The 18,755-nt window shown below is 44.6% G+C and overlaps 1 protein-coding gene across 3 annotated transcripts in view; it reads left to right on the plus strand.

The window, feature by feature from the left end:
- The first annotated feature begins 1,620 nt into the window (after positions 1–1,620).
- Positions 1,621–18,755, plus strand: part of GRTP1 (growth hormone regulated TBC protein 1) — a 71,145-nt gene continuing 54,010 nt past the window's right edge. Inside the window, exons 1-2 of one of the 3 annotated variants that reach the window (XM_089693550.1) lie at positions 1,621–1,767; positions 8,256–8,335. In XM_089693550.1, the coding sequence (XP_089549676.1) occupies positions 8,295–8,335 (41 nt within the window). In that variant the 5' untranslated portion in view covers positions 1,621–1,767; positions 8,256–8,294. Of the gene's footprint in view, positions 1,768–8,255; positions 8,380–18,755 lie in introns of those variants that run through there. The other 2 variants (XM_089693552.1, XM_089693551.1) reach the window with 2 other exon arrangements.

Genomic DNA, 18,755 nt, shown 5'->3' on the forward strand with positions numbered 1-18,755 from the left:
TGTCAACTCTATTTCTAAATCAGATCCGTGTGACTGGGGACTTCGTCTAGGTTCACACCTATGCAGGTTGCGTTTGATGCGTTTCTGCATTGCGTTTTTGCAGCATTTTTTATGTGTTTTGGGGGGGGGGTTAATTTTTTAAACATTTGTCTTGTTGCTAGGCAGATTTAAAATGCAATACATGCTTTTTTTGCAGCGCTCCCATTGAAGCCTATAGAACCAACAACGCAACGTTTTGCATTCAAAAAAGTCCCTGACCCTTTACAAAAAAAGCACTGGGTGAAAATGCGGAGATGTGAGCCTGTCCCATAGGAAATCATGTTAAATGGACTGTACTGCGTTTCTGCAAAACACTGCGGAAAAATCTTAGGTGTGAACCTAGGGTAAAGGAACTATCTGCCTCTGTAGAAACACATCAGCGCATTGCCACAATGGCTAAGTGGCTAGCACTTCTGCCTGGCAGGGATAGGGTCGTCAGTTCAAATCCCACCCATGACAATAGCTGTATGGAGTTTGCATGCTCTCCCTGTGCTTGTGTGGGTTTTCTCCAAATGCTCTGGTTTCCTCTCACAAAGACAGGCTGGGAGGTAAATTGGCCCGTGTATGTGTGAATGTGAATAACCCTTGAGGGTTAAGGACTGATGTGAATGGGCAGCACAGTGGCTAAATGGTTAGCACTTCTACCTGGCAGTACTAGGGTTGTTGGTTCAAATCCCAGCCACAGCACCTCCTGCCTGGAGTTTGCATGTTCTCCCTGTGCCTGCATGTTCTCCCTGTGCCTGCATGGGTTTCCTCCAGCTACTCTGGTTACCTCCCACACTCCAAAGACATGCTGGTAGGTTAATTGGATCCTGTCTAAATTGTCCCTAGTATGTATGAATGTGAGTTAGGGACCTTAGATTGTACACCCCTTGAAGGTTAGGGACTGATGTGAATGTACAATATATATGTAAAGTGCTGCACAGGGGTGGACTGACAACTCATGGGCCCCCGGGCAATAGGGGATCATGGGACCCCTGTGTCCTTGCCCACACTCAAAAAAGCCTATGAAAAGGTACCAGGGGCATCTCATGGGGCCCCGTACTGACCCTGGGCCCTCAGGCAGTGCCTGAGTTTCCAAATGGTCAGTCTGCCCCTGGTGCTGCGTAAATTGACAGCGCTATATAAGTACCTGAAATAAATGTACAATATATATATGAAGTGCTGTGTACATTGACATTGCTATACAAGTACCTGTAATAAACCACCGGAAATGAAGCACAATTTCCCCAACAGGATACAGATTGCAAGACTTCAACCTTTCAGTAGTCTGTAGAATAGAGAAAGTCTTGTCTGCACGTACACGTTAACACCATAAAAGATGACTGCTAAATAATTGGAATGGATGGACCATTGACCACAAGCAGCGTGTACGCCGTTTCCCTGTCCTCACACCCCAGCTGCACTTTATGAAAGAGATCTCCGTGCTATAAATCCCTCCTAATCTCCCCTCCCACCTCTGACAGCCATCAATCACTCCCGAGCCGCGGCTCAGAATAACTCGTCCCCGCCCACTCAGCACAACGTACACGCCTCTTTTCCATTCCTGGATCCCGCAGCAGCTCCGCCCCGCGGCCGGATGATTGACAGCAGGCTGTGTGTAGTCCGGAGTGTGTGGCGGAGGTGGCGGTGCCGGGGGGATAGAGTACGGTGGTGTGGGGACGAAATGGGCAGCAAGGGTAACTTGTGTCTGTGTGAGCGCTAACACGACGTCCGGCCCCTCTACAGGTGAGTCTTCCTCTCTCTGGTATTTGGAAGAGGCTGGAAAGTTGTGTGTTGGCCTGAGGTCATTGTGTGCGGACAGGTGCAGGAGCTGAGGGACTATGGAGGAGCCACAGGGTTCCTGGGAGGGGAGAGCTGGCTGTGGGGACACTTCTAGGTGGTGGGGTGCTCCTACAATCCTCACTGTACTGGGGGGGGGGGGGGACATGTGTGATCCCTGTGTATTCTGGGGTTACTGGCCATTCATGATCCATGTGTACATATACACCAATCAGCCAGAACATTATGACCCCTGACCGATAAAGTCAATAACATTCTTTTTCTACAATCACATCTGAAAGTAGGTGGGATATATTAGGCAGCAAGTGAACATGTTGTCCCTGAAGTTAAAATCATATTAAACCTTTGTTTGTTTTGTTTTTAAGTTAACATACCACAGATGTCTATACTTAACCTGCTGTGTAGCACAGAGCAGCCCTGATCTTCCTCTTCTGGGGTTCCCCACTGCCGATCCTCTTCACAGGTGCCTCCATGGAAAGGTGCTTTCCATGGGGGCACCCATGCGGGCTCACTCCCGAGCCACCCTAACTGCGGTCCATTGACAGAGTGGGCAGCTCGACCCTGCTCCTGTGCCACAGCATTTGATTGATAGCTGCGGGAGCCAATGGCTATCATTCTGCTCCATGAGGAGGGAGACAGTGGTTAGAGCCGCTGCTCTCGTGCACCTTGCTGGAACAGATCAGATCCTTGGGTGTCAAACTGGCGGCCCTCCAGCTGTTGCCAAACTCCAAGTCCCATCATGCCACTGCCTTTGGGGGTCATGCTTGTAACTGTCAATCTTGCAATGCCTCATGGGACTTGTAGTTTGGCCGCCAGCTTGATATCCGTGTAAGCTCCATGAGCAGGGCTCTCCTATTCCTTCTGTACTGAAATGTATGTTAATTGTACTGTCCCCCTTTATATTGTAAAATGCTGTGCAAACTGTTGGCGCTCTATAAATCCTGTATTATAATAATCTGATTTAAAAAGGGGGAGACTGGGGAGAAATACAGCATAGAACTGGCCTAGACACCGAGCGGCCGCACATTTGCGCTTATTAAAAAAAGACATGTACTGAGAGCGTGCGCTCCCAGCATACATGTCCGGTACTCGCGGAAAGGTCCCGATCTTCTCTTTCGATCTGGACCTTTCCTGATCATGTGACAGCATATCACAGCGGTCGCAGGATCCTAAACCCCACCCCGCCTCCCGGCTTCTGCAACCCTTAAAGGGCCGGGAGGCGCCGGTGCGAAGGGGTTAAAGCAGACTTCCGTCCCCCCCCCCCTCCTCTCCAGAAAATGAAAAGTCAGCAGCTACAAATACTGGAGCTGCTGACTTTTGATATTAGGACACTTACCTGTCCAGGGATTGGGTGATTTCCTCACAGGGAGATGATTCTTCAATTCGCTATCAGGTGCTGCTGCCACCACCTTGACTAAGCGCACTGCACTTTGAATGGGACGCAGTCTTCCGGGACCTGCGAAGTGTCCCAGAGGGCTGTGGGGGGGTGAAGGGAGTGGGAGCAGGTACCTGTCCAAACTAGATACCCACTCCCTCCTCCCCCCGAAAAAAAGGTGCCAGACGTGGCAGCAGAGGGGGAGAGGAGGCAGACAAGCAGAGTTTCCACTTCTTGGTGGAACTCCGCTGTAATGCATAGAATGCATTAATGTGAAAAACCTTAAGAACCACTTTAATGTGTGCAAAGCAGGGAAAATGGGCAAGCGTAAAAATTTTAGAGGTTTTGACAAGGACCAAATTGTATTGACTGAAAGACTGGGGTCAGAGCATATTCAAAACTGCAGCTCTTTTGGGATGTTCCTGATCTGCACGTCCAAGGAAGGAAATCTGGTGACAGGGTCAAGGCTCATTGATGCAAGTGGAGGGCGAATGCTGGGCTTTGTAGTCAGATCCAATAGCAGAGCTACTGTAGCTCAAATTGCTGAAAATGTTGATGCTGGTTCTGATAGGTTTCAGAACACAGTGAATCACGGTTTGTTGTGTATGAGGCTGTATAGCCGCAGTCCGGTAAGGATGCTTATGCTAACCAGTGGTCACAGCCGCAAGTGCCTACAATGGGCATGTGAGCATCAGAACTGGAATATAGAGTAATGGAAGATGGTGGCCTGGTCTGATGAAATCAGTAATGCATTCAATAACACAACAAAATGCTTGAGGTGTTGACCTGGCCTCCAAATTCTCCAGATCCCAATCCAATAGAACATCTGTGGGATGTGCTAGAAAAGCCGGTTCGATCTACGGAGGCCCCACCTTGCAATTTAGGCTGCTTCCACACTGATCTGTCAGTTGCGGGTCCTGCTTGCTGTTTTTTTGGTGCGGTAAAAAAAAAAAAACACATCAAAAATGCACTTCCCCATTGAGATGAATGAAAAACACATAAAAAAGTGGCAAATATGCAATAAAATGCATTTGTGGCAGAAACGCATTAATTTTCACTTCCCTATTGAAATGAATGAAAAACGTGGCAAAAATGCCACCCCTGGTTGCGCTTTTAATGTGTTTTTTGAGTCACATGTCAGGTGAAAAATGCACTATAAACGCAGTAACTCCAGTCACGATATTCCCAACGCACACATTCCTGCAGATGGCTGTTCAGTGTGGATGGGTGCTGCCGTGACCACCATCTGGGAACCATAGACCCTCAATGCGAAGAAATGTCAGCAGCTTGCATAGGATTCCCCAAACTGGTCCAAAGCTTTCTTAGGTGGTCACATGGTGCATACAAAAGCAGAAACGCAATATTTAATATTACTATAATACAGGATTTACATAGTGCCAACAATTTGTGCAGCGCTTTACAGCGTGAGGGCAAACAGTACAGTTACAATACAATTTTAGTACAAGAAGAATCAGAAGGCTCTGCTCGTTAGAGCTTACAATCTAAAAGGGGAGAGTCAAGTGATACAGCAGGTAATAACAGTGTGGGATGGGCTGATGGAGAAAATACATGTACAGTTGGTAGGTGGGGGCAGGATAGGCTTCTCTGAAGAGATGAATTTTCAGAGATTGCCTAAACGTGGACAGAGTAGGAAATAGTTGGACAGATTGGGTAGGGAATTCCACAGGATGGGAGAGGCTTGAGAGAAGTCCTGGAGGTGAACATGGGAGAAGGTGACAAGGGAACTAGAGAGCAGGAGGTCTTGGGAGGAACGAAGAGAGCGAGTTGGTTGGTATTTGTAGTGATGTAGCTGGGGGGCTAAGTTGTGGATGGCTTTGTAAGTTGTTAGTATTTTGAATTTAATTTGTTGGGCGAGTGGCAGCCAATGCAGGGATTGGCAGAGAGGGGTGGCACACTGAAAGGTAGGTAAGGTGGATGAGCCTGGCAGAAGCATTCATGATGGACTGGGGAGTAAAACGTATATGCATTCACCACATTTTTTTGCAAAGAAGCAGTGTGAAAGTAGCCTAACAGAACCTGAAGGATCCACTAGTAATGGCTCAATACCACAGCATACCTTCTGACCTTAGGTTCACATCTGTGCGGGTGGTGCCGTTGCGGATCTGCACGAAAATCCGTGTAGCCACACCACCCGCACAGAGAAATGCAGACCCATGGGCGGGTGCCATTAGTTCTAATGGCAAGCCTTCCCCAATGGAAAACGCAACCGTACTGGGAACCGAGGTTCCCGTGCGGGCTGCATTTTCCAAAGAAGTGCAGGGACTTCTTTCCTGCGTGTCATGGGGCAAATGAATGGGCTCTCGTGCTGGTGCGAAACGCTCCCCACACGGCTGCATATATGTGAACCGGGGGTGAGACCTTGAGTTTACGTGCATATGCCTCTTTCTATTGGCTGAAATATTTATTTATTCTAAATGCTAGAATGAATTAAAACCCGATTCACATATATGCTATAACTGGATCCGATTCACATCATGTGAATCAAAATCCTTTTTTATGGAGCCGAATCACATATGTGCGGGCTGGCTGCAGTGCAATTTTTAAAAAAGTTTGTTATGATTTTCAACCCAGTTCAGTTGCGATTTCCAGTGTCATACACTTTAACAGTTCACATTGGAATCGCACCTTAACCACTGAATGAAATCGCACCGGACTCTTGTACAAATCGCTCTGCAAACCGGTCCCGGACTCATGTGAACCTAGGCTTACACAAATTTATACATGCATATATACATTAATTATGCCAGATAGCAGGCCTGAGGCATTTTATTATACCCCGGAATGCTAATCTAAAATAATAAACCTAAAACCGGAATGTGCATGGACACATTGGCTGAAACAGAACTGCATTCAGAGGCATGGAAATGGAAGAAGTGTACATGAGTCCTTAGTGTAAGGTAGCAGTGTACTCTTCTGTGGGTAAATAGGGACATTTTAGGGAAAACTCCTACAAGAGAAGCACCACTGTACATAATTCATACCTACAGATACTGAGAATTGCACCCAGTGAATCAGAAGCACTACTGTACCATGTCTATAAATAAGGTAACTGTTATATTGTGAATTTGTAACGTGCCATTTTGTAGCAGAGGTTAATCCTGGCTACAAATCCCTAATACCAGCAACTAGTGTAACTAGCTACTTAATCCCTATAGTCACTGGTGATTTATTGCTGCTGTAGGTTAAATCCGTGCTGCATCATCAGGCAGATGACACACCGGCGATTCTGCCGCTTGAGACAAATCACCAATGGCAGGATCCATAAAATGATGCCTGTGTGCTCCTATGGAGTTGTTCCCTCTGTAGCAAGATGAAGAGAGATGGCACTCTGTCGCTGGCCCAATCATTGCTGAATCTGAATTTAGTGATAGGAATGACATCTTACTGCCTCAGCTACAGAGGGGGTGATTTCACAAAGACACACAGCCTTTTCGTGATCCTGCTACTGATGATTTCAACAAAGCTACAGGAACGCTGTCAACTGAGTCCCTTGTCTGACAGAAGCCTGAAACCAGCCATAGATAGATTGAATCTCAACCGGCTCAGCTGGGGCTGGTCTAGTTTTGACCCATATATGGACAGGCTGGTTGTACCCAAGTCGATCCATTGATCAACTTGGGTACAACCAGCCTGTTGGATTGTTTTACATGCGATTACTGCCGGTGGCTAAAGCCTTTAGCAGTAATCATTGGGCTCTGCCAACTGGGAAGACTCCCTGCCAGCAGAACACAATAGTGCTGTGAGAGCGATTCCCCCCCCCCTAAACACTGACTGTGCTGATGGGGGAATCAAGCTGTTTTCTTTCCTTCAACCATGGGAAAATGAAGTTATCTTTAACTTACCTTAGGTTGGTGTGTTCTACTACAAATAGTTTCTTTAGTGATTTGTAGTTAGGCCATAGAGGTAAATGCAGAGTGATTGTCACTGGTGACCATGTTGGTGACCTGAAACACAGTACACATTCAGTCACTGTAAAATTAGTGAGTTAACAATGCCATAGAAAATAGTGAGAAATTGCATATATTAAAGCGGACCTTAAGCCTCCCCATTCCACTCCTACCTGCCTCCTTTCTCAAAATTTGGACTTTTTTTTTTTTAAATACCTTTTTGGGGAGTGCATCCCCACAATTCTGGATTCGTGCCTAGGCAAGAATGACCTATTATATTGCATGAAACCTTTTAGGATACTCACATCATGCATCCCAGGAGGCCTTGTGGTACTGCACAATGCATGTGCATAGTGCATCATTATGGGGGCAGCTGTCTCTTCCTGGTCCTTAGGGCAGGCCCTCTGATGGCATTGTATGGTCCTGATGTCAGAAAACAAGATGATGGTGTCGGACCGGGTGAGGAGCAGCGGATCCCTACTAAACAGTACTGGATTCGCTGGGTGTGAGATCATGTTTTTTGTGGATATCCAATAAGAAAAGTAAGAGAAGCAATAAAAAATGGATTGCTGCAGATAAATTGGCCGTGGGCCTCAGACAGAAAAGAAAATGGCTTCCTCACTGGGGGATACCTCTCGAATTCTGTGCCATGATAAGTTCATAGACACAGGCCACACGCTAGGTGGTAATTCATCACAACCAGAGCAGAAAGAATCTAGAGCAGCTGTTCACGGCAACTAATCCACTTTAGTCTTCAGCTTGTGCAGTTAAACTTTGAAAATGAAAGCTAGCAACTGATTGGTTGGTTGATATGCACAACTGCTCTAGTTTTATTAAATCCCCCCCCCCTTTCCAAGGGGGTCTGTAGGGGATAGAGAACCCACGGGGTGCCCGGGAGATGCTTGTCATTTGCTGAAGATTTATATAGCCTAGGCCCTAGGAGATTCAGAGCTGGAGGTGAAAAAAGCAGGCGATGTCCCAGAACTAGGCTAACTTGACACAGCTATAATCGCTAGGGAAATAGGTAACTATATTATAATTCTGCGAAATAAAAAAAAAACTGTTCTATTTAAAATCAAAGCCTGTCATTAAAACACTCCTATTATGCTGCTCTAATTAAAATAATACAAAGGAGTTCTTGTGTTCTGTAGGTATCTGCTGTATGCCTTTCCAAAATAAATTGGGCACCAATGGAAGCCGATAATGAGACTGCTAAGGACAGAATACCCAGGTAATAACATGACTTTCCTGGCAGATGAATCACGTTCGATGCCGGTGAGCATGTGCTAATATATTTTCATCCTTTGTACACAAGCTTCTCAGTTTGTCTGTAACGAGCCTGAAAAGCCTCTTTGTTCCCTCTCTCTGCATGAGCATTCCCTGTTGATTTTTTTTCTCTATTTTATGTTTATTTTTCTGGATGTATTGAAGAATTTGTACCATCTGAAGACAGTAGCTGAACAAAGCTTGATGTGGGAAGGTAGTCTGGCCACATCGCACACAGGTGCAATTTAAATAAAGAAAATAATTATTTCCTGGTTTACCCTTGAAGTCTTACCACACCCTGTATGACTGTCACTGCAGAACATGACACGTACCTGTCAGAGGGCAGACTCTGCTCTACACACCTCTCATATACACCGTATACAAGTGTGGCTGCTTTACTCCACTTGTGACATCTGACTTGTGGTTCCTATAGCAGTTGATGTACATGTAAACACAAATAATGACATTTTCTGATTTGCTTCCTTTTTGTCTGTTAGGGCTTGTTCACACTTGACTATATTAGCGTTTGACAGGTGTTTGAAGTGTTTTTAACGTTCCCAAAACGCCCTATGCGCGGTTTTGAGGCTGTTGATAGGCGTTTGCCAAGCGTTAAAACCGCACCACAAACTTCTATAATGAAGTTAAATGGTATTAAAGCTCCGCAAACGCCTCACAACTGCACCGTAAACGCCTGCCAGGCCTTTGCGGAGCGGCACCATAGACTTGAATGGGAGGCTTAAACTCCTGATTCGACCCGAGGCGTCCGTTTTGCCGCGATGCGACGCTATCGCTTCTGTGTGAACAGCACTGTGTGCTGCCATGTGCAGAATTTTCATAGGCGTTTGAGAAACATTAAACGCTTCCCAAGCACCTGTCTGACTCCTGCTGACAAAGCTAGTGTGAACGTAGCCTTAAAGCCCTAAGTAAAAAAAATGAACATAAGGGATATTTATTTACCTTCAGTGTGATATGTCCTTTGTGCTTATGTGTCCTGGTTTAGTAAATAGCTTCCTCCTCCGATTCCCCTCCAGATGATTGCAATCTTCCAGTGTGGCAGGAGTTAATAGAACTGATGGAGTGGTGACACACTCATCAAGAGTGCCTGACTGTACCCGCCGATTCTGCCCAGATCCTCCATTTATAGAAGCCAACTATTATAGCTTCTATGAATAGAGGGGGCAGACCTTTCAATCACTTGCCTGTCTTCCATTCATATTTCACATTTCATGGGGAGGGATTAAAACAACTGTCAGCCTAATTTAAAGAAGAATTCTATGATAGAGAAAAAAAACTAATTACCCATTCGTACACTCCCTTATACAAAACAGTTAATAAAATGTTGGAAATCCTTACCATTTACGAAAAAATTCTAATTGTTCATTACCTCATCTCTGTAATTCAAAAGAAAACCGCATCTGCTCTGCCAAGGAGAAGGTTTAACAGGGATTACATCATATCCTCTCATCTTTCTCTGCAGTAAAAGGAAACTACAGTTCCCTTCAACCTCTGGGAATTGTAGCGAATGTGGGCTGGTACACTAGGCCTGTACATATTGAATTTGTCTGAGTCTCAGTCCACCCACCACTGCAAGTGGGGGTGAATTACATTGCTGCTTCCTGGAGAAAGAACTACAGAAGGGATGTGCCAAGACCAGTGGCTGTGGGAATAGGAGGCAGAGCAGCCAATGGCCTTATAAACAGAAAACCAAAGATAACGGTTTGATTTGAAAATGAATAGACTATTTTAGAGCAACTACTGAGTGAACCAGAAGATGTGACTTATTCAGTGAAGGTAGGAAATTGGCAACAAGGCCATGTAAAGAAGTTTTTGCCCGGAGTTGTGCTTTAATCACAAGGGCAAATTCAGTTAAGTATCCTGTCATAATTTACTCTGTCCTGGTCTCTTTTCTGCTGTGAAACTTGGTTACTATAGGGAGTAGATTTCCCAAAACTGGTGCACTCAGAATCTGGTCTACCCAATCCGTTTTTAAATTCAGCTTGTTCAGTTAAGCTTTGACAATAAAACCTGGAAGCTGATTGGTTTCTATGCAGAGCTGCATCAGATTTTGCACTCTCCAGTTTTAGTAAATCAACCCCTTAGTGTTAAACTGGCCTTAATTGTGCAATTTTCTTATTCCATTTCCTTTAGATTTCCATTCTACTATGTAGTACAATTCCATACAAATTAAATATTTTTAGGCCTTACCTCATGTTATATGGTTTTGGTAAATCTAAAGGAAAATCGTACAAGAAAATTGTATAATGTTAGGGCAGCCTTTCTGATTATAACTCTATTGAGTAAAGCCAGTTATTATACAGTACTAGTTTGAAGCAATGGCTTTCACTTGTTTGCATACCAAAGCCATATTGATATGAGGAACTGGAGACAAATTAGGTAGGCAAATGTCGTCATGTATTTGTGTCTTGTAACATTTCTTTGTCACACATTTTGTTTGTTATTCATCAGAAGTCCATAGTATACTGATTGTTGGGCTGATCTGAATGTGTTTTCCCAGCTCTCAGATCACCTTCCCTAGACTTTGCCCCTACAGTGTATAATGTATTTTATATAGAACTTCAGATGTCTAGGGTTGTAAATGATTAGTCCCAGAGCAGTGAGGTTGATATTAACTGGTTTGTTTTTTAACAGGGAAAACTTGAACAAACACGTTTCTTACAGTGTATTTAGTTTTCATTCAGGAAAATCTTTGTTCCAAAATTGAATGCCAAAAGTAAACAAAATTTTTATTACTTTGAATGACATTCATCAAGTCATTAAATGTACTTAGAGTTTTTTTTTTTTTTTTTTTACTATCAGTTGAAAGTTCACAAGAACATTTGTTCGAAAATCTAGTAGTGTATGGCCAGCTTTACTGTTCCCCAGACAACAGAGTCAGTGGGATGAAGGGTCACTGAAACAAATAAAACTGTCATGTGTTCTGACCAAAAACAGACAGCTGTTAGCTTATGTCTCTAGGTACCTTTGAATGGAATGTATGTGTTTTATGCTGTATATTTTGTTTGTTTACCTGACTTTTTAATTTTATTTTACTCAGCTATAGTAAACTTAAAATAATTGCTTACGAAAATGTGGTCATTTTTTATTTTCTTGTTGCCACTAGATGGAGCTCTAGGGTCCTATTCACATGCTTTCATGAATCTTTTAGGCCCAGTTTACACTAGTGCGGGCCATGCGGCCCACGTTTGCATGGGCTGCTGTGCCTGTGTTTCACGCAAGGAAAAACTGCATGCACCTTTTTTCAAAACTCATCCACATGGAAACCGCATGGTCTTTTTGACCATGATATTTCTATGCAGTTTCTGCACCCACGATTGCTACGGGATGAGATGCGTGGGGGTGCCATTCAGAATGAATGAATGGCTCCCCACTTGCATTGCGCAAGAGAAACGCGATGCAGGTACGGGAACAGGTGTGATTCCTGCACCTGCAACCAGTCCACAACCGCAGTCATAATGTGAACCAGGCCTTACTCTTGTTGTAAAGAGAGGCTGTTTAAAGAAGTGAAGTGAGTCAGACGCTCCTGCTCTTTACTTTGCTTGCTTTTCCTCCTAATGGCTCTGTGTGAGGATTCAGTCACAAGGACCAGACCTCAAGGACAGCAGCTTTTTCTGTGCTGTCTCTATAGATAACCCATCTTTCGTCATGTATTTGCTTATTTGAAAAAAAAGTGTGTGTGTGTGTGTGTGTGTGGCATCGAGTCAATTTAAACTCCTGGGATATTGATCTGGTCAATTAAGTAGCAGAGGGGTTGTTTCAGCTGCTTTGGTGTTAATGAAATTAACAGGTGCACTAGAAGGGCAACAATGAGACAACCCCCAAAACAGGAATGGTTTTACAGTTGTAAGCCACTGACTTTTTTTTTTTTTTCCCCTGCTCATCTTTTCTGACTGTTTTTTTCACTAGTTTTGGATTTGGCTAGGGTCAGTGTCACTACTGGTAGCATGAGGCGCTACCTGGACCCTACAGAGGTTGCACAGGCAGTCCAACTCCTCCAGGATGGCACATCAATACATGCCATTGCCAGAAGGTTTGCTGTGTCTCTCAGCACAGTCTCAAGAGCATGGAGGAGATTTCAGGAGACAGGCAGTTACCCTAGGAGAGCTGGACAGGGACGTAGAATGTCCTTAACCAATCAGCAGAACCGGTATCTGCTCCTTTGTGCAAGGAGGAAAAGGATGAGCACTACCAGAGCCCTACAAAATGACCTCCAGCAGGCCACTTGTGTGAATGCCTCTGACCAAACAATCAGAAACAGACTTAATGAGGGTGGCCTGAGGGCCCGACATCCTCTAGTGCAGTGGTTCTCAACCTTTCTAACGCCGCGACCCCTTAATACAGTTCCTCATGTTGTGGTGACCCCCAACCATAAAATTATTTTCGTTGCTACTTCATAACTGTAATTTTGCAGTGGGAGGACTAGCGCCCCATCACTGATGTCAGTGGGATGAATAGTGTCCCATCGTTGGTATCAGTGGGAGGAATAGCGCCCCATCATTGGTATCAGTGGGAGGAATAGCGCCCCATCATTGGTGTCAGTGGGAGGAATAGCGTCCCATCATTGGTGTCAGTGGGAGGAATAGCGTCTCATCATTGGTATCAGTGGGAGGAATAGCGCCCCATCATTGGTGTCAGTGGGAGGAATAGCGTCCCATCATTGGTGTCAGTGGGAGGAATAGCGTCTCATCATTGGTATCAGTGGGGGGAATAGTGCCCCATCATTGGTATCAGTGGGGGGAATAGTGCCCCATCGTTAGTGTCAGTGGGAGGAATAGTGCCCCATCGTTGGTGTCAGTGGGGGGAGGAATAGTGCCCCATCGTTGGTGTCAGTGGGGGGAGGAATAGTGCCCCATCGTTGGTGTCAGTGGGGGGAGGAATAGTGCCCCATCGTTGGTGTCAGTGGGGGGAGGAATAGTGCCCCATCGTTGGTGTCAGTGGGGGGAGGAATAGTGCCCCATCGTTGGTGTCAGTGGAGGGAGGAATAGTGCCCCATCGTTGGTGTCAGTGGGGGGAGGAATAGTGCCCCATCGTTGGTGTCAGTGGGGGGAGGAATAGTGCCCCATCGTTGGTGTCAGTGGGGGGAGGAATAGTGCCCCATCGTTGGTGTCAGTAGGGGGGAGGAATAGTGCCCCATCGTTGGTGTCAGTGGGGGGAGGAATAGTGCCCCATCGTTGGTGTCAGTGGGGGGAGGAATAGTGCCCCATCGTTGGTGTCAGTGGGGGGAGGAATAGTGCCCCATCGTTGGTGTCAGTGGGGGGAGGAATAGTGCCCCATCGTTGGTATTAGTGACACAAATGATGGGGCACTATCCCTCCCACTGACACCAATGATACTTACCTTGCTGACTCCTGCTCCAGCCTGGGCTCGCTCTCTCCCTCTCCCTCTCCCATCTACAGCCTGCATACCTGGCTGCAGCAGCAAAATTTGCACTTACCTGTCAGCTGTCTTCCTTCTCTGGCCTCTCTCTTCACTCGCTCCTGCAGCTCCATCGATCTTCTTTCATCTCCGCGCGCTGCCGCTCGGCTCCTCCTCTCCAAGCTCCACCTCCTCGCCGGTGATTGGCCGCCTGTGTGCCTCTCCTGAGCTACAGTTCCGGTGGCCAATCAGCGGCGAGGAGGCGGTGACAGGGGCAGCATATCCCGCCCACACATCGCCGGAGACAGGAGCGGTGTCTCGGTTCCTAAGACCATCGGAAATATGTGTTTTCCGATGGTCTTAGGCGACCCCTGGGAAATGGTCGTTCGACCCCCAGGTTGAGAACCGCTGCTCTAGTGGGTCCTGTGCTTAATTCCCAGCACCATAAAGCTCGATTGGCATTTGCCATTGAACACCGGAATTGGCAGGTCTGCAACTGGCGCCCCGTGCTTTTTACCGATGAGAGCAGGTTCACCCTGAGCACATGTTACAGATGTGAAAGGGTCTGGAGAAGCCGTGGAGAAGTTATGCTGCCTGTTACATCTTTCAGCATGACTGTTTTGGTGGTGGGTCAGTGATGTTTTACATATACTTACAGTATCTCACAGAAGTGAGTACACTCCTCACATTTTGTAAATATTTTATAATATCTTTTCATGTGACAACACTGAAGAAATGACACTTTGCTACAATGTGAAGTAGTGAGTGTACAGCTTGTATAACAGTGTAAATTTGCTGTCTCCTCAAAATAACTCACCACACAGCCATTAATGTCTAAACTGCTGGCAACAAAAGTGAGTACACCCCTAAGTGAAAATGTCCAAATTGGGCCCAAAGTGTCAATATTTTGTGTGGCCACCATTATTTTCCAGCACTGCCTTAACCCTCTTGGGCATGGAGTTCACCAGAGCATCACAGGTTGCCACTGGAGTCCTCTTCCACTCCTCCATGATGACATCATGGAGCTGGTGGATGTTAGAGAACTTGAGCTCTTCCACCTTCTGTTTGAGGATGCCCCACAGATGCTCAATAGGGTTTAGGTCTGGAGACATGCTTGGCCAGTCCATCACCTTTACCCTCAGCTTCTTTAGCAAGGCAGTGGTCGTCTTGGAGGTGTGCTTGGGGTCGTTTATCATGTTGGAATTCTGCCCTGTGGCCCAGTCTCCAAAAGGAGGGGATCATGCTCTGCTTCAGTATGTCACAGTACATGTTGGCATTCATGGTTCCCTCAATGAACTGTAGCTCACCAGTACTGGCAGCACTCATACAGCCCCAGACCATGACACTCCCACCACCATGCTTGACTGTGGGCAAGACACACTTGTCTTTGTACTCCTCACCTGGTTGCTGCCACACACACTTGACACCATCTGAACCAAATAAGTTTATCTTGGTCTCATCAGACCACAGGACATGGTTCCAGGAATCCATGTCCTTAGTCTGCTTGTCTTCAGCAAACTGTTTGTGGGCTTTCTTGTCCATCATCTTTAGAAGAGGCTTCCTTCTGAGACGACAGCCATGCAGACCAATTTGATGCAGTGTGCGGTGTTTTGTCTGAGCACTGACAGGCTGACCCCCACCCCTTCAACCTCTGCAGCACTGCTGGCAGCACTCATACGTCTATTTCCCAAAGACGACCTCTGGATATGATGCTGAGCACATGCACTCAACTTCTTTGGTCGACCATGGCGAGGCCTGTTCTGAGTGGAACCTGTCCTGTTAAACCGCTGTATGGTCTTGGCCACCATGCTGCAGCTCAGTTTCAGGATAGCCTAGGCCATCTTTATGTAGAGCAACAATTATTTTTTTCAGGTCCTCAGAGAGGTCTTTGCCATGAGGTGTTGAACTTCCTGTGACCAGTATGAGAGAGTGAGAGCGATAACACCAAATTTAACACACCTGCTCCCCATTCACACCTGAGGCCTTGCAACACTAAGGAGTCACATGACATCCAGGAGTGAAAATGGCTAATTAGGCCCAGTTTGGACATTTTCACTTAACCACTTCTAGTCAGGACACTTTTACCCCTTTCCTGTCCAGGCCAATTTTGAGCTTTCAGCGCCATCACACTTTGAATGACAATTGCATGGTCATGCAACACTGTACCCATATGACTTTTTTTTGAGACAGATAAAGCTTTATTTTAATGGTATTTATTCACCACCGGGATTTTTATTTTTTTGCTATAGAAATGAAAGTTCAAAAATTTTGAGAAAAAGTGTTTTTCTTTTAAAATAAAATTTTGCAAATAAAAAATATTTCATCATAAATATTGGCCAAAATTTATTCAGTTATCTTTTTAGTAAAAAAAAAAAAAAAAATAACCCAAATTAGTTTATAACCAAAAATGTATTATTTTTAAAAAATGTTTTTTTTTTTTTTTACATTTTTATTTTTATATTTTTTTTTTTTCTTTTTTTTTTTCTGCATACAGTCCATAATGGTGGGTGCAGTTTATGAACGGCAACCCTGCCCTGGAGTGCCACCGTCCTGCCGTTTTTATACACAGCGGCTGGACGGCAAATGGTTAAGGGTGCACTCACTTTTGTTTCCAGCAGTTTAGACATTAATGGCTGTGTGTTGTTATTTTGAGGGGACAGCAAATTTACACTGTTTTACAAGCTGTACACTCACTACTTTACATTGTAGCAAAGTGTCATTTCTTCAGTGTTGTCACATGAAAACATATATTAAAATATTTACAAAATGTGAGCGTTGTACTCACTTCCGTGATTTTACTGTAAGAGAGCCAAAGTCCATTATATCTCACTTTAAAGTGTTTAAAGCCTTGTAGCTGCACGCAGTGTGGAGTAATGTGTCTTAAAATATACAGCAGAAACTCTAAAGTTATTTTTTTTAAGCCACCTTAGCTCGCCTAGTGATTCTGTAAATTCTGAGCCTTCTAATCTGTAATTTAAACACACTGCATTAACCACCTTAATCCTGAAGTAATTTTTTCATTATTTTGAACATGTTAAAAAGCACGTTTTAGGCCAGAAGATTAGTTTAAACCCTCCAAACATATACAGTAATATTCTCTGAAAGCAGAGACTCTGGAGGAAAAATGGTGGTAGTTGCAATTTTTTATTGTCTCATGACAGCAACAATATTTTTAGTAGACAATGAACTAAAGTTAATTTTACACATATCAAGCCTTTTTTTTTTTTTCCTCTCTTCACAGTTGAAGTAACTTTGGCCAAGATCAAAACTTTTACATAATTTATTACCTGGTGGTATGGCCAGCATGTTTGATGTTTTTCAACTCCCTTTATCAGACCAAGCTGATTGGTAGAGGTGGCATTTTAAGTTTGAGACAAACCATTTACCAATGACGTGGGTGCTTACAATGGTCAGATTTTATTCATTTATGTAAAACCTTTATTACTTGCCCCCCCCACCATCACTACTGCCCTAAAAATTGCTGCTCCACCTGCTTAACAAGGTTTAGCTGGAGTTCAGCTTTATTTGTTAGTCCTTTATGTAAAGTCCACCTAAATCTACTAGTCCATCTAACACTACTCTCCACTGATTGACATTGCTGCTATCCAAGTGTGGCTGCATTGCTCCTTCAAAGATACAGTGGAGAAGTTATTGGCCTAATAAGCAGATGAAAATAAGGGGGGAAAAAAAGTAAAAAAACTAATGCAGCCACTGCATCCAATGATTGGTAGCTACAATATATTGCATTTTTTGGTTTAGTTATGCTTTAACTTTATTGCTGGCACATAAAGGGCTGAAAAGCCCCCTATGTGAAAGCACTTATAGGTTGATCCTGCAGCTACTGAAGCACAGATCGTACTTGCTGCTTCCCCAGCCAGCTCTTCCAGGGAATGACTGAGCTGAACTCAGACGTGACATAATACACATCTATTCTGGGTTCATTCACCAGAGGAAGGATCAGCAAACAGATGGTTGTTGATCTCCCTCCTCTCTATCGAGTGACATGTTCCAGTGGTTGTGTAAGCGATTGGGAGTCACTTCTACCAGGAAGTCAGCATTCAACTTGACAGGTGTACATGCACTCCTGGCACTATAGCAGGCACAAGTGTGTTTAAAAGCCTGTGCTACCAGTTATAAACTGCGCTGGGACTGAAGCGGTTAAGAAGGGTGAGGTAACCAACTTGAATAACTTGTGCTTCGTGTGAGAACTAATTACTCTAAATTGGCTGCAGCTACAGAGGTCAGTGAGGGCTACTTTAAAGCTTATTTTCTGCTTGTTAGCCACTAGAGTCCCAGGTGCCATTTTAAATGGCAGGGGGACAGCAGCTATTCTTCCCATAATGCTATATAAAAATTGCTGATGAATATGTGAATAGGTAGGTGCTGCAATGATTATATAACACAAATGAAAAATAAAGTGAAATAGCAATATCCTCAAACAAATAGAATTCCTGAATAAAATATGAATAGTGAACATAATATATTAGTGTGACAGTCCCATAAAGGTGTAGTCCCGTAGACCAAAAATATGCTCTTTCACAACGTGCAGACAATAAGTGATTTTCTCACCAGAAAAAATTGACCCCTGTTAAGGTAGTCTAATATCCCTTTGTTATCATAAGTATTGACGACCAGCAACAGGCTCTCCTGGATCAGACCTCCCACTCTCCTCAAATAGGTCACAGGTACAAAATGTTACAAAGATGCATCCGTGTTTTAAATGTCTCAACCTGCAGATTATTCACCTGAGCTTCTGACGCCTTTAATGATAATTCAATTGCAACAAGTCAAAGATCTCTTTGACTTGTAATTGAATAGGTCACGGGTACAAAATGTCACACAGATGCATCTTTGTAACATTTTGTACCTCTGACCTATTTGAAGAGACCGGAAGGTCTGATCCAGGAGAGCCTGTTGCTGGTTTTCAATACTTATGATAACAAAGCGATATTTGACCACCTTAACAGGGGTCAATTTTTTCCGGTGAGTGAGAATTTTACTCATTGTCTGCA

Source organism: Staurois parvus, unplaced genomic scaffold (assembly GCF_062004578.1).
Source record: "Staurois parvus isolate SC_StPar_1 unplaced genomic scaffold, SC_StPar_1.0 ptg000634l, whole genome shotgun sequence".
NCBI lineage: Eukaryota > Metazoa > Chordata > Amphibia > Anura > Ranidae > Staurois > Staurois parvus.